At 44.5% G+C, this 20,674-nt stretch overlaps 2 protein-coding genes across 4 annotated transcripts in view; one reads left to right on the top strand and one right to left on the bottom strand.

The window, feature by feature from the left end:
• Nucleotides 1-12,080, top strand: part of STX3 (syntaxin 3) — a 48,122-nt gene extending 36,042 nt beyond the window's left edge. The window contains exons 6-10 of one of the 3 annotated variants that reach the window (XM_002821734.4): nt 1,521-1,629; nt 2,480-2,553; nt 2,761-2,895; nt 4,757-4,867; nt 10,222-12,080. In XM_002821734.4, the coding sequence (XP_002821780.2) occupies nt 1,521-1,629; nt 2,480-2,553; nt 2,761-2,895; nt 4,757-4,867; nt 10,222-10,269 (477 nt within the window). In that variant the 3' untranslated portion in view covers nt 10,270-12,080. The other 2 variants (XM_024255086.3, XM_054524330.2) reach the window with 2 other exon arrangements.
• Nucleotides 12,081-15,501: 3,421 nt separating this feature from the next.
• Nucleotides 15,502-20,187, bottom strand: MRPL16 (mitochondrial ribosomal protein L16). The gene is given in 4 exon segments (NM_001132842.2): nt 15,502-16,199; nt 17,073-17,221; nt 19,220-19,285; nt 20,018-20,187. Coding segments are annotated over 4 exon segments (756 nt in total). The 5' UTR covers nt 20,073-20,187; the 3' UTR covers nt 15,502-15,713.
• Between the last annotated feature and the right edge of the window lie 487 nt (nt 20,188-20,674).

The raw sequence follows: 20,674 nt of genomic DNA, 5'->3' as shown, positions 1-20,674 counted from the left end.
TATCTCCTAATGTTATCCCTCCCCCCTCCCCCCACCCCACAACAGTCCCCAGAGTGTGATGTTCCCCTTTCTGTGTCCATGTGTTCTCATTGTTCAATTCCCATCTATGAGTGAGAACATGCGGTGTTTGGTTTTTTGTCCTTGCGATAGTTTACTGAGAATGATGATTTCCAATTTCATCCATGTCCCTACAAAGGATATGAACTCATCATTTTTTATGGTTGCATACCCCTGAAGAGCTTCTTCAGGCTTCCTAGAGCACAGCTTAGGGTTTAGTGTGTCTCCTTGTTTTACAGGAGAGGAAATTAATGTCTTCTAACAATTGTTAGTCATTGGTTGTCCAGTTTAGAGCTAGGCACTTTAGGGGTCATCAAAGATATGATCCTTGTCCTTAAAGAACTGGCATGCCATTGAAGTGGCATGGAAAGCTATTATCTAAGACCCAGCAGGAGGATGGGATAAGAAGACACATGCATGGTGCTCTCAGCATCAAAAGATCTCAGGAAGAATTGGGGGTAGCCAGAGGAGGCTGGGCCAGAGTGCCAACATGAGCAGGCTCAGGAAGTAGTTTCCACTCTCTGAGAGGCACAGGGCCAGGAGTGGGGCGTGCACATGTGTGTGTGTTGGCAGCAGTGGTTGGTAGTGGTGGGGATTGGATGTAAGGGGCAGACGTGAAGACGATAGGCTTTCTGGAGAAAAAAGTTTGCTGTGGGATAGTGGACACATAATTTTTAGTAGATAATGTAGTGCCACATTCTAGAGGTCTTTGAGGGCCAGTCTGGGGAATTTGGATCTGATGTTATAACTTACAGGCATTTGCTTCAGGTGGCAGTATATTAGGAGGATTATTATGGTAGCCATTTGAAAGCTGTTTACAAGTGGGAAAGAAGCAGGAGACTGGAAGGTCCCTAGTTAGGTTTTTGCAAGGGTTTTGGTCTAAATTTGCATGGTGGTAGTGGGTTTGGAAAAAGTATACATACTGGCGATTTTCCAAAGGAGAAACCAGTAAGTAGGGCTTGATGCTGAGAGGTGAGCAAGGAATAAAAATTATTAGGAAGGTTTTAGCTTAGGCATCCAGGGCTGTTGAGAGAATGCATCTACTTATAAGCAAGAAAAGTTGGGGAGATGAGTTTAGGGTAAGAACTCAAGGATCTTTGTTAAGTGTGACATGTGGGAAGGGAATCTGACAGTTTTAGAATGCAAGCCAAGTGTTGTGCCAGAAAAATGCTACTAGTCCATGTGGATGTAGGGCTCAGATTTAGAGATGACCTCTGGCCTCACAATTACCACGTGAGGTCAGCAGTAAACCGGTTTCAGTAAACTGGTGCTGAAACCATGCTTTGGAAAGGGCAGTGGACTCTCCCAGTGGCGCAAAGCTAGGAAACAGAAAACTTGGTTTGACACCTGGTTTTTTGATTCCAAGTCTAGTGCTATTGTAGATGGCTATGTGGGGGTGGGGAGGGGTTCTATAACAGTTACAGAACCACTGGGGCCTGACTGCATTTTACATCATCCCACAGCACTCTGTCCTTTCTCGGAAGTTTGTGGAGGTGATGACCAAATACAATGAAGCTCAGGTGGACTTCCGAGAACGCAGCAAAGGGCGAATCCAGCGGCAGCTCGAAATTAGTATGTACTTGAGGTTTGGCGTGTGCCCTCCACCTTTCCTGCCACCTGGTTGTCCATTCCAAGTTTTGAGGCCCTGGTAGAGCAAGCAGCAAGCACATTTTGTGCCTAAGTCTAGGGCAGCTCCTACAGCACTGGCACATCCTGAATGCTGGGCTGTAGGCTGAAAGGTGACACTGTGTTTATCAGGCCCAAGTAATTTTATTGTATGGGGTCCAGCATTGTCTCCTATATAGAGGGGAAATGCTTGCCAAACAGTTGCTGTCCTGTGGACTCATTGTATCATTTTGCTGTCTGTTTGACAACAAAGCACATTTATGAAATAGTGTGGTGTAAGTTGCTGGGAGGATTAGAGAAATAAATAAAGCCGTACCCCTTAGGAATGTAGTAATGTGGAAGGCAGGGCCCCGTGGAGTGGAAGGTGCTTTGGATGAGAGGAATGGTATGAACATAATCAAGAAAGAGCAAGTGTGTTTAGGAGTGGCAGGTTGTCTACGGTCTGGAAAAAGGGTGTGTCTGGAGTAGCGTAAGGTTAGGATGGATTGAGGGAGGGCTTGCCCATGAACTAGCATGTTATGAGGGCCTTGGACGCCATAGTGTAGTGAATGGGGCAAGGAAATGTTCTGAGCTAGGAAACAATGTAATGAGATACGTGCTTTAGGAAGGTAACTGCTGATAATGTTAAGGATGGCTTGGATTAGGGGAGAAATAAGATGAATCAGGAGGCAATTGGGGGAGTGTTGTAAAGGCCATGGTCTTTATAGGGAAGTCACGTTCCTAATTTTCAGGGACCTTATCAGATGGTGTTCCACTGTGATCTTATATTTGACGCTCTACTTCTTTTGTTACAAAGCCGGCAAAAAGACAACCGACGAGGAGCTGGAGGAGATGTTGGAGAGTGGCAACCCGGCCATCTTCACTTCTGGGGTGAGTGCCCTGTGTGCTTGGATAGCACATCCCTTTCATGAGCAGGGAGGCCACTGCGGAGCTCATGCAGTCCAGCAGGTGGAGGGGGAGCTGCAGGTGCAGGGAGTTCAGGGAGGCAAGGAGCTCCCCAGGAGTGTGCGTGAGGGCTGTGGCAGGGGCAGCCTTTCTTGCAGGGGTAGCTAACAGTCTGTGTGTGGCCTGTTGTAGATCATTGACTCACAGATTTCCAAGCAAGCCCTCAGTGAGATTGAGGGACGGCACAAGGACATTGTGAGGCTGGAGAGCAGCATCAAGGAGCTTCATGACATGTTTATGGACATCGCCATGCTGGTGGAGAATCAGGTAAGTGGCAGTGAGTCCCAGCATGGGGAGGGAGGAGAGGAAAGCTCAGGGTCTCCTGAGAACACGGAGGAAGGGAATACTGGAAGCCAGTGAGGTAGGGTGGGAGAACCATTGGGAATTTGCGTAAAGGAGAAACAGAATCCCGTGGGAAAGTGTGCATTCGAATTGAATGTTGACACTTTGGGTGATCTTAGCCTTGTCATTCTTGCCCGTCCCTTTGGCCTTGCAGTCGTTGCTAGTTGATACAGGGTTTGATGTGTTCTGTCAAGTACCCAGTTCCCCTGGATTTTTGCTTTTTTTTTTTTTTTTTTTTAAGATGGAGTATTGCTCTGTTGCACAGGCTGGAGTGCAGTGGCATGATCACAGCTCACTGCAGCTTGACCTCCCAGGCTCAAGCAATCCTCCCAGGATTTGTCTTTTTTCTTTCTTAAAAATCAGAGATCGGGTCTCCTAATGGTGACGTTTTAAAACAGCCTCCTGATATGGACTAGTTCACTGATGACACTGAAAATGTGATCTTTTCTCTAGTTCACAGGGAAGACTCAGGTTTAACATAAATTTTTATTTTTTTCCATTTTTTTTCTGTTTGTATTTTTTTTTAATTTTGGCACCTTTTGCTAAGGCACAGAGCAGACAACAACATGAATGAAGGGGTAGCAAAATAGCATTGACAGAAAGACTCGAAACACTCGTGGTGCTAGTTTGACGCTTACTTTGCCCCAGGCATGCTTGCTCGGGATAGAATTCTGGATTGCCTGCATAGGGCGCTAGTTTCACATAGTTAGATGGTTCCTAGTTCTTACGGGACAGTTAAGTGTGCCACAGGGTCATGGTGCTGTGCACTGTTGCCATGAACTTCCAGCTGCTCTGACACTTGGATAGGAGAGAAAATTGCTTCTGTAGTAGGCAGACTGCACAACCTAGTTGAAGCTCGAGCACAGCTTGACTAGTTTTTGACATTGGTTCCCTGCTGAGGGCCTGGGTGCTTCCCCCCATTCCCTGCTGGCCTCTGAGACCATTTCACAAGTCCCTCCATCCCACCTCTTCTTTTCCCCCACACTGCCTTGCCGAGGAACTGGCTTGAGATTCAAGTGGTGGTAAGTGCCTTGTTCTGTTTACAGACTGCCATAAAGTGATAGAGTTGGGTTGGGTAGTTGAGGAGAATTCCTAAGATGCCTAAGATTAATTGGAATGATCAAACTTCCCTGTCAGGAAGTGATTGCTAGGAAATGGTTGGGAAGCTTGTCAAGAGACCACTGTCTGGAAGGGAAAATATAACCAAATAGCTTGGGTAAACCCAATGTCTGTCAGTTAAAGGGCCTGGAAATAACTTAGAGAAAGCAAATGTTCCCCACCTCAGATAGTTATTGAGCACCTACTGTGTGCCAGGCACTCTTCTGCAGTTAGTGAATGTACTCAATTCAGGCTGAATGATGTTGATTCGGGTCTGAATGACCAGGAAGAGGCCAGCATCCTAGTGATGTCCTAAGAACAATGAGATATCCTTATTTCGGTTCCTCTCCATGTGCTTAAGTGTTAAAAAAAAAAATAACAAAGGTTGTCCGGAGATATCTCAGAGTATATTTATAGGTAGTTACCAGGCATCTAGACAGTATGTTCTGGATGCCCGGTGGAGTGCTGGGCACAGAGAAGTAGTAAAATTCAGTGAATGTTTCTTGAACAAGTGACCGCCACCCCACCACCAAGGACTGTGAATGGGTGTCCCATGGAAGGCCATGCATCAAAGTTTCTGGATGCTCCTCTTGCCACTGAAGATTGTAAGAAAGAGAATCCCTTCCCCGCACTGGCTAGGACTATCCTGGGATGTTTACTGGGTGTGACCAGAGTCTGTTCTTTGCAGGGTGAGATGTTAGATAACATAGAGTTGAATGTCATGCACACAGTGGACCACGTGGAGAAGGCACGAGATGAAACGAAAAAAGCTGTGAAATACCAGAGTCAGGCCCGGAAGGTGAGACTCTCCTGTGGCCTTCAGAGAAGAGAGTCCATTTTGTTTGCTGTGTCTCGCTCTTTCTCTTCCCTCTCCCTGTCTCTGTTTCTGCTGCCACCACCTCTTCCATCTGGGGAAAGGGATCCATGATTGACCGTATCGAGAACAACATGGACCAGTCAGTGGGCTTTGTGGAGCGGGCCGTGGCAGATACCAAAAAGGCTGTCAAGTATCAGAGTGAAGCCCGGAGGGTGAGCACCTTCATCTCAGCTGTCCTTCGTCTCAGCTGTCTTACTAGTATCTCCTCTCCCTGGCCACCCTTACCTGTGTCCTTGAGCCCACACCTCCCTCTCTGTCGTGGCCTCATCAACCCCTCCCTCAGCCTTTCCTAGAGACAAGCTGCCTGCCCTTCCTTCCCAGGTGTGCCTTGCATGGATCTGGCTCACAAGCTATCTCCCCAAGAACCCACACTTGAAAGGCAGTTCTGTAGGATGGATGCATGGCCCAGGTGGTGCTGCTAATCTTCTTCTGGACTTAGCTCATGAGCCTTTCAGATGTTACACTTGACTCCTCTGTTCAGAAACCTTCTCTTCATTGTCTTCCACTCCAGGCGCCCAAGCCCCGCCTCCCTTCTCTTTTTCTCTACCTTGTACCTAGCTCATGCTAACTGCTATCTATACATTATGTCATATCTGATGGAGCACCTGTTATTTCTACTTTATAAATGAGATAGTTGAGGGTCAGGGGCTCAGTAACTGGGTTCAGGCCACCTAGTAAGTAGAGGCACTGGGATTCAAGTTCAGATCCCAATCATTCTCTTTCTACCACACCACTATATTTGCCCACCCTCTGGTGCCCCTGCCGCTTAAGGACTTCCAGGCTTCTGTGCTCATGACTGTGGGTGTCCAGCTCTGGTGGCTTCTGCTTTTTAGACTTTTCTCCTTTGACTGGTTCTCTTGGGCTCTGATATTGTTGTTCTTTAGTTCTTTGTTTTTCATCCAACTTTACCTATTGCTTATGCAGGGATTTAGGGGACTGGGAAGTTATTTTACATGGTGAATCCAGGCTGGGTGGCATTTTCTGATATCCAGGCAGTGTACTGGGTCTGACAGGTAGGAGTATGGGCAAAAGTAGGAAATTAGAACTCTATCAAAAATGCCTTTACATTCCCTCTTAAAACGGAAAAAATCAGTCAGTGACTTTTTATCTTGGCCAACTGCTCCTTAGAGACCCCATGATAGTGGCTCTGATTCTGTCTCTCCACATATTCAGAACTGCAGTGTGAGCTGAGAGAGGCCCCGTATTTCTCTCTGCTGGCATTCCTAGCCTAGAAGTAATTTAAGAAATTTAAAGTGTCCTAGGCTGGGTGTGGTGGTTCACACCTATAATCCCAGAACTTTGGGAGGCCGAGGTGAGAGGATTGCTTGAGCCCAGGAATTTGAGACCAGACTGGGGAACATGGGAAAATCCTGTATCTACAAAAATAAAGAAAATGAGCTGAGCATGGTGGTGCATGCCTATACTCAGGAGGCTGAGGCAGGAGGATCACTTGAGCCCAGGAGGTCGAGGCTGCGGTGAGCCATGATCATGCCACTGCACTTTAGCCTGAGTGATAGAGAAAAACCCTGTCTTAAAAATAAATGAAGTATCCTAGAAGGATGTCTGTATGTAGAGATGTAGGCCTCTTACTCAGACTGGTAAGATATTTTCTATGTAGAGGTGACAGGGGTTAGGTTTTGGATGAGTTGTTATTTTTTTGGTTGTTTGTAATAATGATTTGTTTTTGTCTTATTCCTCTCTCCAGAAATTGATAATTATCATTGTGCTAGTAGTTGTGTTGCTGGGCATTTTAGCATTGATTATTGGACTTTCCGTTGGGCTGAAATAAGAGTGGCCTAAGAGGCTGCTGCACTGAAATGTAAGTAAACAAGTGGTTCTTGGGGACTCTGGATTTGGCTCCTCAAGAGGAAATTAGCTTGGGATTTCAAATTCCTCTTCTTTCCCCCTATGATTGTCCTTGGACACACTGAGCTTTCTAAAACTTTCAGTAGCCTGTGGATTCTTTATCTCCTCATAGTTCTATTGGTTTCTGGCTGCAGTACGTGGATGAGCTCTCTGTCTGTCCCCAATCTCTGTCTTGTTGTATTTCTTACCACTTCTCCCAGCATACCTGAGCACCCCAGGTGACTCCCCTTACTCAGGAAGCATGCTTCTAAGTTGGGTACACCTCTGTCTTGGATCTGGAGTCTGTCTTCTGAATTCTACTGATTTTCATGGATGTTGGGCTTTGCTTTCTGTATCCTTTTCAATGTAAATGAAACTCTGAATTGGGATTTGGATCTGCAGAGTTTTCTCTGTTGCTGACTGGTTGGGTCTTAAATGACTATAGTTAACACTTTTGAGTGTTGTGTTGTACCAGACAATGTACTAAACACCTTACACACATATCATTGAATCCTTACAACGTCCTTTGAGACAGATACAGTATTATGCACATTTTACAGACAAAGAAACTCAGTCAAAGAGAATGTTGAATAACAGGGCCAAGTTCACACAGCTAATAGTGGACCTAGCTTCTCTTTGTAAAAGAAGGTAGCCACTTATCATTAACTATAAAGCCTGGAGAACCTTAGAGGATAGTGATGCTAAAATTTAGACTATTAATTTTCTTGAAAATTTGTTAAAAATGATAGACTTACCACTGAATCACTGTTGTTTTTTTTTTTGTTTTTTTGTTTTTGAGACGGAGTCTTGCTCTATCTCCCAGGCTGCAGTGCAGTAGCATGATCTCGGCTCACTGCAACCTCCGCCTCCTGGATTCAAGTGATTCTCCTGCCTCAGCCTCCTGAGTAGCTGGGATTACAGGCACATGCTACAGCGCCCAGCTAATTTTTGTATTATTAGTAGAGATGGGGTTTTGCCATGTTGGCCAGAATGCCTTGAACTCCTGACCTCAGGTGATTTGCCCGCCTAAGCTGGGATTACAGGCGTGAGCCACTGCGCCCGGCCTGAATCATATTTTTGTTGTTGTTTTTTTTTGTTTGTTTTTTGAGACGAAGTCTTGTTCTTGTCCCCTAGGCTGGAGTGCAGTGGCGCGATCTCAGCTCACTGCAACCTCCGCCTCCTGGGTTCAAGCGATTCTCCTGCCTCAGCCTCCCGAGTCACTGGGATTATAGGTGCCTGCCACCACGCCCAGCTAATTTTTGTATTTTTAGTAGAGACGAGGTTTCACCATGTTGGCCATGCTGGTCTCAAACTCCTGACCTCAGATGATCCACCTGCCTCGGCCTCCCAAAGTGCTGGGATTACAGGCGTGAGCCACCATACCCGGCCTGAATCACGTTTAATAGTAGTGAGCATATCAATCTGGTTATTGGGACTATTAAGACTTTTGTGACTTTAAAACAAAAAATTTTTTTGTTGTTGAGATTGTGTGTTGCTCTGTCACCCAGGCTGGAGTGCAGTGGTGCAATCTTAGCTCACTGCAACCTCTGCCTCCCAGGCTCAAGTGATCCTTCTGCCTCAGCCTTCTGAGTAGCTGGGACTATAGGTGTACACCAACATGCCAAGATAACTTTTATATTTTTGTAGAGACGGGGTTTTGCCATGTCACCCAGGCTGGTCTTGAACTCCTGGACTCAAGTGATCCCACCTGCCTTGGCCTCCCAAGGTGCTGGGATTACAGGCATGAGCCACTGCGCCCAGCCACTGACTTTTAAAATATTTTTCTGAATAAAATATAGCATGCATTGTTAAAAAAAAACCTATAAAATACAGAAAACATAAAACTAATGAACTTTTAATATTATTGCTGATAACCTTGTGGCACGTTCACATACTCAGACATAGTTTTACATAGTTCAGACTATATTATCCATAGTTTTGTACCCAGTTAGAAAATTATAAGCATTATTCCACAGCATTAAAATCTCTTTGTAAATCTAATTTTCAATATGAGATTGTGGCCATACTCTCAAATATTTAAAATTTTTACAAGTTGGAGGTTTATGTTATTTTGCTATAGCTAACAGTGTGACTAACCTTATTTAATATTTTTCTCCTTTAAATTTTCTCTTTATTACCAACTCATATAAGTTGGATTACTGAAATAACAGGTATAAACATTTTTAAGTCTTGGCACATAATACCATGCCAGTACCCAGAGCGGTGCCTTCCTTTTATATTTGTTTCAGTGTGTCTCTTCTTATTCCTCCTCCTTCCATGTGATGAGAGGATCTAAAAGTCAGCTTATTCTAGCACTGAGCATTCAGCTTCATCCTGAAAGATAAGCAACAGTGAGATGAACAACCTCTCATAGACAGGTGGTTGGTTGATTTTTTTTTTTCCCCCTCTTTTTTCTGGCACTTGGGGTCTAGCCTTTGACTTTTTTGTATGTGAACTTTAAATTTTGGTTTGGCTCTGAACAATCTGATTGAAATAGATGTTGCAATTTTAAAAAGATATAAGAGTTGTTATTTTTCCATATCCTTGGATGAAAGATGATATGCAAATTCGTGGTGCCCCTTTCTATTCCTAATTCCAGGACTTCAGAAGGTATATGAATCATTTTTCAGGACGTAACTCCTCAAAGAGGAGCAGACTAATTAATATGTTGTTTTTGGTTGACTATCCCTATCTTTAACCTGCTAAATTGCTGAGCAGTTGTTAAGCTGCTTTTTTTGTAGTGTATTCCATGTTCCCTAACAAAGTCAAGACTGATTGTTGCCTAGGTCTGGACTCTCCTCTTCCTCCATGTCACCCAAGGGAGAGAGGTCTCTGAACAGAAGGGTAGACAGTGTGTTTATATTTCCTAGTAATGTGCCAGCTGCTTGCTCTAAGATCATAGTATCCTCATTTTACAGACGGGGAAGGAGCAAAGAAGTTAAGGAACTTGCCCAAGGCTACATAGCTCATAAGGTGGAGCAGCCATAATATGACCCCTGAACTTTTTCCATAGGCTTTTCATTGTGTCCTTCTGTTTTCTAAAAGAAAGGCAGCAGGGAGTTCATGAAGATTGAGAACCAGAAAGCAGCTCCTGCAGCCTGTCTTCAGGAGCGGTGCTGCTGTGGGACCTGCAGAGCAGGTGTTTTCACTAGGGATTGTCCCTTCGCACCACGTCCTTCCATGGGTGTGGACAGCCTGTGAGAAGGCTTATAAAAGGCCTAGAGGCTTTTCTATTTTTTTCCCCTCTCACAGTAGGGCCTTTTGTTCTTTGTACAGTGGGATATTTAACTCCAGGTTCTGTCCTGGGTTTGTCTATTTCATAGTGATTTCTGGTCTTTCCTCCCCACCTTCCGGGTTTGTGGCTGACTCCTTCTGTTGCCCTTTGCCTTCTTCCTGTGTACTGATCAGCTCCTCCTTTCCCTGCCTCCTAGAAACGGATTTCACTCCAGACTGGTGTGGCCACCCTTGTCTTCAGATGAGAATGGAGTCTGAATGGCCTTCCTGAGAGCGAGTGCCACCCGTTCCTTTGTTTCCTTGCGACCACCCTTGGACCTGACTCAGCTAACAATCTAGCCCTGGGGGAATGTGATCTACCTGATGCGACCCTGAGTTCTCCTCAGAGCCTCCTCCTGCCCCACCAGCTCTCAAGTACCTTTTTTTCCTGGACTGTGTGAACCCACCCAGCTTTCTTCCTCCCTGTTGTGTGTCAGATTATGCCTTGCACCTGGGAAAGCTCTTGTGAGACCCTCCCAAGGTGCTGTATTTTTCTACCTCATGGAGTATTCTCCCAGAAACTGCAATGTATTTTTTTACGGGAGTATCTTTAACAAAGCAGAAGGATTCTTCTAAGTTCGGCAACAAGAAGGCTTGGATCTGAGTCTTCTACCTGGCAGGATGCCAATCCTGTTTGTTGTCCGTATGTCCTGAAAACATGAGGGACTGGCAGATGTCATTTTGGTCTAAAGAGCTGACTTGTTTGAAATTCAGCCTTAAATTAAGCTCTTAGTTGTTCAGCTTGGGGGGCAACTTTGATTTTTCTCTGTGTTGTAGTCTCTCATATTTACTCAAGGAGGGACCAGGATGATACAGTCATCTGAGGTTATGCTTTGCAAAAGGCTGACAGTATGGAATATGTTTCCATGTCTGAGTCTTAGAAACTGGCTGTTCATTGTTAGAAAGTGATGCTTTGTGAGACTATTGTCTTGGGGACAAAAATAATCAGGGATTTTAAATTGGGCAAGGGACAAGGTGCTAGAATCCTAAGCTCTGGAAATATTTCATGACACTGGTGTATTCACTCATGTGTTCCAGATGTATTCTAATTGTGTATGAGATATATGTACACATAAGTGTGTGCCTCTCAGGAAGTAGGAAATAAAAATGGAAGCTATTATGACCTCAAAAAAAAAAAAAAAAGGCAACTTTGGGCTAGGATAAAAATTGGGTTAAAGGACATTTGCTTACCTGCAAATGAATCACTGCGGAAATGTGATCTTCCCATATCATCAAGAAACTTGTTTTCTGGATGAATACTGGGAGAATAAAATGAGAACTCTGGAGTGAGCTAAATTGATCCCAATTAAGTTTTTCTGCTTAGCAGACAGAAGGTATAATTTTTTGACACCCTTCCCCACCTGCTGCCTATGCTAGGCTTGTCCTGAGAACATCCCTCAGTAACTTGATATTCACATGACCTACAGGATGTCCCATCTGCAGGGCTGAGTCAGTTGGGGAACACCAGAGGCTACACAGTAGCTCTTCCTGCTACTGGGTTAATGAGCTTGGCAGGTTCTTTGTCTCACTTAATTCTTATCATGGAAGCAGCAGCAGCAGCCGCCAGGAAATCTTCAAGTGTAGTATCTGTGCTAACCCAGTGGTAAATCCCTTAGATCCCCTGCTGGTCTCTGGCAGTCTCCTTGATTTTGGGTACCATGTATATTTTCAGCTTTGACTTTAATGCTTTCTAGGATAGGGTAAGCACCTTTAATTCAGGCACTGTCCATTAGCTTCCTTTGCAAAGGCTATTTATGGCCGGTCACAATCCAGCACTCAGACAGAGCCAAGGCAATATCCTCTTGCCCATGGCTATGATGTCAGACAGTGGATGGGCTCCAGCAACAAGAGACAAAATCACTAAAGGCCTTTGCTCTCCTCTGACATTGAGGCCTGGGGCTTACAGTTTGGAATACAACATGTGAAGGTTTTTGTTGTTGTTTGTATTTTTTAGATGTAAACTTGATTATTTTATTGCTAATTTAAAAATAAAAATGACTTTGTATTGATTGTGAAATGGTTCTGGCTCTGTCTCCATGCAGAAACACAATGATCTGGTGCCACCATGTGGTGATTTTTATTCAGGTTTTAGAATGCAGTTCACATCTTTTTAAGCCATGTGCTGGATCAGATGGTTCAAAAGTGCAGTTTTTGAACATGGTTTAACTCCCACAGAATGCAGTGTAACTATGTTGATGTTTCAGATTTGAGGTGTTCCCCCCAAAAGAATTTGGTTCAGTCCTTGGGAGTATCTGGCTTTAGGAGGAAATGGGGGAGATCTGTCACGATATTATCTAGAAGGTGGAATGACCATACCACACATCCTCTGGGAATCCTTTTGATCTAACTTGAATGTCTCACCAAAAATAACATTTCTGTTGGCACTCTGGGTCCTAGAAGCCAGATCCATCTCCTTTTTCCTTCTGTTGCTCTCCTCCTTCACACCCTCTTCCATGTCCACATGCACCTATCTCCCTGCAGAATACTTTTTGCGATGATGTTTCTCATGTATTCTTTCTTTCCTTGTCTGGATGAGCAGAAGAAGATCATGATCATGATCTGCTGTATTATCCTTGCGATCATCTTAGCTTCCACCATTGGGAGCATATTTGCCTGAAAAAGGTGAGCCATCTGTGGGGAGGGTCAGGCCTTCTTTCACTGACTTGAAACCTTTGCGTCTTGGGGGCACTCTAGGTGCCTTAATCTGGGTGGGATTAGGTGCTAATAACGGTTAGAGAAAACTAAAGAAAGGGATGTTTCAGAGACAGAAAAGTGAGTGAAGAATGAACTGTTAGTAGGTAGTCTGTGGGAGGAGAGGGGAGACAGAAGGTGGCAATCTGTCCTACAACCTGGTGTGGCAGAATGCTTTGTACAGGTGAAGGATATTGATTCCTGCTAAACAGTTTGAGCCTTGGTATCTGGAAGTGACAAAAGGAACAAGAATTAGTTCTTGCATTAGGTGCATCTTGAACTTTTTGGAAGAGGGCCGGCCACACAGTAAATTCCAATTAAATTTCTTCCCTTTCAAGGTTAATGAAAGTTAACACAGCCTTGTGTGTAGTCCTTTACCCCGGGTAAGAGGGATTTGGTGATCCCAGCCATGAACACCATGCTATATAATCTATGATTTTTTTCCTCCATTTTTCTATTATCTCCCACAGCCCTCACAGACTGATCGACTGGCATTTCTAATCCTCCTTGCACTTCTGTGGTACCATCACTTCTCCACGCAGACTCCTCATCAGCTTCTCCTCTTTCCATTATGAAACCTCTTAAGAAACAGGGCACCAATCAACTACTTATTAAGAATTATGCAAAGAACAAACGTATACAGAATTGGGTGGAGGACAGGGACAGGGAGTACAGATACATAGCTGATTAGGCAGATGGTTTAAAGGAGGACTGCAGGGTAGAGAAGCAAGCAGAGTGGGTGCCTCTTTAGGAAGTGACACTTACAGCCTGCACGTGCAGTATGGCTGTGAAGGGGCAGATATCATAGCACACCTAACTCAACAGGATCTTACTTGAACTGCTGTGAGTTGGTCCAGTCAGGGCACTTCCGCTCTTCAGGCTCCTCTAGGTCTCACCTTTGACCACCCTACATCTGTTTCCTCTTTCAGGCTCCAGCAGTACTCTTAAAAGTGAAGTTTATCTAAGGATAAGCACATGCCTGTATTGCTCACTGCTGTGTCCCCACTTTTTAGCACAGCGCCTGCTGCTTACTGGTACTCAAATATCTGCTGACTTATAATTAAGCTCTTATTTCAGTCATGGACAAATCCTTGGGTTTGACTCCTAAACTCTTTAAGGTACCAATGAGAACGTGGTTTGTTACTATCAGAGGCTGTGTAAATCCGCTCGGGAATGGGCTGATCTACTTATGCAAACTACCAACCTTTCAAACCCCATTACCACAACATGAAACTTTAAAGTGCTTTTTCTATGGGTGGTGATGGTGGAGTTCTAGCAACAGCCTCTTAATCTGTGGAGAAGATGGCTGGCCCCGGGACTGTGGTCCAATAACAAAATACAGGCCCACAAAAGAAAAGAAATAGGTTTATAGTATGACTGAACTCACATATCAGTAGAACACTCTGAACCATAACAAAGAACAGATAAAGGTGTCAAGTGAGAAAGCTGAAATGAGGTTCTCACTCACTTCACCTCTCACCTGATTGATTTGTGTTGCTAGCTGAAACTGTTGGCCAGTAATGCATGTGTAAGAAACTGGTATAGGCCAGGCACGGTGGCTCGCGCCTGTAATCCCAGCCCTTTGGGAGGCCGAGGCAGGTGGATCACCAGCCTGACCAACATAGTGAAACCCCCTCTCTACAAAAAATACAAAAATTACCCAGGCATGGTGGCTTGCACCTGTATTCCCAGCTACTTGGGAGACTGAGGCAGAAGAATTGCTTGAACGCAAGAGATGGAGGTTGCAGTGAGCCGAGATCGCCCCACTGCACTCCAGCCTGGGCAACAAGAGCGAAATTCCATCTCAAAAAAAAAAAAAGAAACTGTTCTTAATACTATCCCCAATTCCATTCAAGATTCAGTTGTGTTCAGCTTTAAAACCAGCTATGTGAATGTGAGTTCTAGTGCAGATTATTTAGTGATTATGTAACTAAAATTGATGAAAAAATCACAGTATACAACTGTGAGGAGCACACAACTGCTAAGTTTGTACTTTTGAAAGTAAATTATTCTTTGTTTGATACCTTATTTTTTTAAGAAAGTGGGATTAAAAATATTTTGGTCAGTGCTGTTTTCTACCCACCTTCAAAAGCCAATGGTTTGATATTTCTATTAATTTGTGCTTCCTTTAGTTTTCATAGGGGATAGAAGACTGCAGCTGGTTAGGTCTGGAAAACATTAATCTGGGCAAACGGAGCTGGAGCTGTGAGGATCTGAGTCCCAGGGGGCCCTCACTCACTAGCAGTAAGAATTTAAGTGGTGCATGGCACATAGCACTGTACTAGATTCTGCAGGGGCACAAACATAGAGCCAAACACCCTCCCTCTTTGGAGAATTTCAGACCCAGAAAAGGCCACGCAGTTCTAACTTTTGTCATCAGTTTGTTTTGCTAAAAGGCCAAGAGTATGTTCCTTGCATATTGTCCAACATCCTCCTTCCAAGATTGTGAGAAGATGGGTAGCTGGGCATCAATAAATGTTGAATCAATTGACCTATGTACTATTGTTTTTTTCTTACTCTAAAAATGTGTCTTTAACCTAGTAAAACATCACAGAAACTGGCTCCTGAAGTGTGTACGCATAAAAGGCAGTATAAACATTTAAGTGAGACTCGCATCATAGATGGGGGAATGCAAACATTTGTTTCAGCCTTCATGTTCATCTTACACCCCAGGAGGACCAAGAACTCTTTAGTCATTCAGGCCTATTTCTTAATCTTTTAAGGGATTAAGAATGACCAATGAGAAGTTATATCCTGAACTGATGTTTAAATTTTATTTAATAAAAATACAGTTTTCTTTTTAAATCAACAAATAACATTGTTTTTCAGAAATCTACTCATATGCTGCTCCTTAGTTATGGCTTAAGAGCTACCCAAAGACTTTAGTGGGTAGGCTGAGGGGAACAGAAATGCAGAATCCTTCTTTCAATAGCCTATATACAGTTATCTCCTACACTCACTACACACGTTTGGGCATGTAGAACTTGCCCCAGTATTTCCCCTTGTGGGTCAAGTCATATGGGCTCAGTACTTTCCGTATGCCCAGCATGTTGGCAGTGGCTATTCGCTCAAATGTCCAGGGGTTCTGGTTGTTATGTTCTCTTTCCTCTTGATCTTTTCGCATCTTCTCTAGAGTCTCGCGGCTCACAGCCTTTGCTGCGAAGGGCAACTTGTGGGAAACCTGGTCAAGGAAACCTTGCACTTCTTCAAATTCACAACGTCCACCCATCTCTACAATAAGGCGGCCAGCCTTCACAGGTGTCACGTAGCGGTCAACGGCACCTTTGCCTCCCCCCATGCGATGCCCAACACTTTTGCGAGTGATGGGCTTGAAAGGGGCTGGTACTCGCCATATGGCAAACATGTTCTTGGGGTCCATAGAGCGGTTGATTGTCAGGCGCATCATTTCAAAGTGGCCCCAATGCAGGTAGCCACCACCCAATGCCTAAAAGTGAATGGGAGAATTAGAAACACATGCGGACTTCGACATCGTCTATGGGCTCATTATTTTGTCTCTTCTAGTAACTGTGGCTTCAATGATACAATTGAAAATAAAAATCTAAGTTCTAATAAGTCCCATGGAGGAAAAGCCTAGGGTACACAGTAATAGAGTGAAGGGGGACCCATTTCAGTGGAGAGCCAGGAAGGCTTCTTTGAAGAGGTGACATCTAAAGCTAAGACCAGAATAAAAAGAACTAGCCAAGGGAAAAGAGAGGAGTGTGCCAGGCATAAGAAAGGCTTATGTGGAGGCCCTGGCACAGCAGAGGGCTTGGCAAGTTGAACAGAAGCCAATGTGGCTGGAGTAGGGTGAGGAATGGGGAGAGTGGGCAGGAGGTTCTGAGAGGTCAGTGGGGGTGATTATGTAGGCTGCAGGAAGAGGACTTTGGAATATCACTCTGGCTGCCTGGTGGAAAACAAATCCTAGTGCACACCCATTTGTGTGGCTGCTGACATCAAGTCTTTATGGAAGCTACTCAACAAGTAAGGAAACAGCTGTCTTCCACACCCTATATTGTGGATGGTTTTATTTTTACCAGAGCTTGAAAAGGTCTCATGATCTGACTATGGGGCACATTAGCTAGCCCCTTCCTTCTGCTTTTACGTTATTTTCACTCTACATTAAAAAAAAAAAAAAGATGTATAACCCAAATGTTTATTTACTGGGTACCCAGCAACCTCTGTACATACAGTTTAAAGAGGAACTGGTGGCAGTTCTAATAAAAACTGTGGAGGAAGAGACTAAATTATCTCAAGGAGTATGAGATTTTATTATTCCCTAGCTTCCATCCCACTGCTGCTCGATGCTGAATTCACTCACCAAGATTGCAAAATTGCCTTCTGTAAACTCCGTAGCTTCAGTGGAAGGTCCCCGTATGTCACTTAAATTTTTAGGTTCTCTTCTTACTTTTGGCACAAGTGGTGCCCTTTCAATAAATCTAAGCTTGGGTTTTTCAGGAATGGAAACATCTAAAAGAAGCACAGACAACCAGGATAAAGTAAAACTACACATCTCAAAAGATCTATTTTCCTAGAAAGATTTATAACAGGTGAAAGTCTTAATTTCTTTTTTCTTCATTTTTTGGTAGAGACAGGGTCTCACTATGTTGCCCAGGTTGGTTTCAAACTCCTGGCCTCAAGTGATTTTCCTGCCTTTACCTCCCAAAGTGTTGGGATTACAAGTGTGAGCCACCATATCCAGCCTGAAAGTCTTAAAAGTTACCACTGAACAGTAACTGTAAAGGTATATTACATTTTTGCAGATGCTTTTAGTGACACTGGAATCTTCTGGCTGTGACAGTGGCTAATGGAAATGTTTCTAAAACTTTAAAGATAGCAAAGTTTTATCCTCTGAATTCAAATGCACTTATTAATCACCAACTCTGCTTAACACTGTAACAGGGATTGTTTGGAAATCACTATTTCACTTAATCTTTAAAATAACTTTATAGCCTTGGTATTCTTTCAGGACTCCCTTTTTAAAAATTTTAAACTTGTCAAAGTTTAACACAGCTATATCAAAGGGCCAAATTAAAAATATACAGCTCAGTGAATTACCAGAAAGTGAACACATGAACACACATCACTATTACGCAGATCAACAAACAGGATTATTAGGCAGGTAGTATTTTGAATCTACATTTTATAGAAGAGGAACCTGAGGCTAAAAACATTTTATAATCTGGTCTATGCCATCCAGTTCAACAGCAAAGCTACATACCATGTCACAAAAATATATACATATATTTCCCTGCCTCTCTGGATGTTAATGGGGGTAGTGGAAGAATACTATATTGTACATAAAAATATCTAAGTTCTCCAGCTGTGCCACATTCTTGTTGAGAAACTTACAACCTAGGAATCCTTTGATCAATGCTCTTTCTCTCATATATGCAGGGACTTTTCATGCTGAGACCTGCACAGGTCAGTGTGCCAGGTTTGGGTGGGTGGGCAAAACTTCAGGCCAGACATGTGACATCTTCTTTATCATCCTTACTTGACAATTTGGGGAAAAAAGTTAACATACAAATCATTTTTTAAAATTTCTAAAGTGAACCAAGTATGGCTTTATAATGGAGACAAATACAAAATAGAAGAGTTTGAGGAAATATCAAATTATTACTATCAGAGTTTCAGAAGGTGCCCCTCAACTTCTATATGTAGCTACAGAGAAACTTAGTAGTGCTTTCACCTACAAGTCAAAAGGTACTTTCAAAACATGGTGGTTTAACAATTCTGTACAGAAGACCCTCAGATGTACAGACCCCATTCATTTTTTTGAGGGTTCCAGTATATTTCTTTTTTTAAAAGTAAACTAGTTTTACGATATTGTGGCTTAAATTTAACAAATTAAAGCTTTTTCACATATCGTTAGATGACTGCATATATGTAAACTTATTTGGAAAGAACATCAAAAGTCCAGGTTTTTTTTTTTTTCTTTTGAGACAAGAGTCTCACTCTGTTGCCCAGGCTGGAATGCAGTGGCCTCCTGAGTAGCTGGGATTACAGGTATAAACTACCACGCCCAGCTAATTGTATTTTTAGTAGAGACGGGGTTTCACCAGGTTGGCAGGCTGGTCTCCAACTCCTGGCCTCAAGTGATCCACCCGCCTCCGCCTCCTAAAGTGCTGTGATTACAGGCGTGAGCCACCATGCCCGCCCAAAAATCCAGATTTCAGGCCAATGACTACTGGCTGAGTGGACCATGGGACACGCACCAGTGGGAGGTGTTAGGGGAGCTATCTCATTAGACGCTGCTCCGTAAGAGCAGGGAACTTTTTTGGTTTCCTTTGTTCTCTATTTCTAGTGCTCAGAATATTGGTTGGCAAAACTGTAAGCTCTAAAAACATATTTATTGAAAGAGTGAACGGGGATGGGAAACACGAGAACATTCCTATGTCATCTCCCACCCGCTCCTGGTTTCCATCAGAGAAAAGATTTACAAACAGGAGAAAGACAAGCTCTCACCTTCAAAACCTGGTACTGGGAGCAGTGTCTTTAGGCCAGCACTGGCGGGGAGGGGTGCCCAAGAATCTACAAAGACAAATCAAGTTAAACGACGAAGGTAACAAGGCCGGGAACCCGATACAACCTGGGCCAAAGGTATTACTTCTTATTTTTATTTATTTTATTTTTTTGAGACGGAGTCTTGCTCTGTCGCCCAGGCTCCAGTGCAGTGGCGCGATCTCGGCTCACTGCAACCTCCGCCTCCCGGGTTCAAGAGATTCTCCTGCCTCAGCCTCCGGACTAGCTGGGATTACAGGCGCCCACCTGTAATGTAATGGGATTACATTAGCCCAGCTAATTTTTTTGTATTTTCAGTAGAGACGGAGTTTCACCATTGTTGGCCAGGCTGGTTTCAAACTCCTGACCTCAAGTGATTCGCCCGCCTCGGCCTCTCAAAGTGCTGGTATTAAAGGAGTTAGCCGCCGCGCCCGCCCAAAAGTACTTCCGCCGGAGGAGTCTTGAGGTGTGGGATGCGGATTCCACTAAATGGACTCAAAGGCTCAGGCTCCGCAAAAGGCCAGCCGGGGTCTCTGGCGCCGCAAAAGGCCAGCCGGGGTCTCTGGGCACCGACTCCCAGACGCAGCTGTGACCCTCTTGCACGAACCCATTACAGTGGAGCTCGGCGGTGGGATAGCGTAGTCCCTAACCAGTGCTTCACCAAGCGTGTGCAGAGCCGCCTTTTGGGTTAGGGAGAAAAAGCACTGGAGGGTGGGGGAGGAAGAGGGGTAAAGTCTTTAGGAACCAAAAGGGACTTCTGACCTGACAAGGGCACCCGCAGGAGCGGCGCACTAGCGCGAGCCAGCAGCCTCCACATGGTCACGGGCGTCCGGCAGCGCGGAGCTCCCCCAGCGACTCCAGCTGTTTCCTGCACCCAGGTAGGCAGCGACACTCTACTACCTAGCTGGAATCGGCTCAGGACACTGCTCAGTGGGGCCGGAAGTTGTGTTCACTCGGGTCCACTCCGCAGAGTCCCGACGGAAGCGAAAGAAACTCGAGCGACGGGGGTTGAGTTCCGGGGGAGGTTGAGTTCCTCAGGAGGTTGTGTTCCTCCGGTCAAAGGCGCTGTCCGCCCAGCCACGCCCAGGGGCTCTGTTGGCCCTCTAGGGTTCTCCTTCCAATCCCCAGTCTTTCCCTAGAAGAAGAGGGCGGCGGGGCGGGGAGTCTTTTGTTTTATTTATTTATTTTTCTGCGGAGTACAACTGTCAGTGCCTGCCGGTTGCTTAGCAAGGTGGTCTCTTACGATTCACAGCCTTTGAGATCTTTTTCTAGGGGACGCCTCAAAAACATTAGGAGAATACCAGATTTGGCAATGGTTTAACATGTATAGGGCAATTGCAATGTGTCATTGAGTACCTCATTCGTTAGTCCTGCCAACGAATCTATGAGATAAGTCGTTATACTTATTTTGCAGATTCA

Source organism: Pongo abelii, chromosome 9, assembly GCF_028885655.2.
Source record: "Pongo abelii isolate AG06213 chromosome 9, NHGRI_mPonAbe1-v2.0_pri, whole genome shotgun sequence".
NCBI classification, from domain to species: Eukaryota; Metazoa; Chordata; class Mammalia; order Primates; family Hominidae; genus Pongo; species Pongo abelii.
This window is presented reverse-complemented; position numbering and strand designations above follow the sequence as displayed.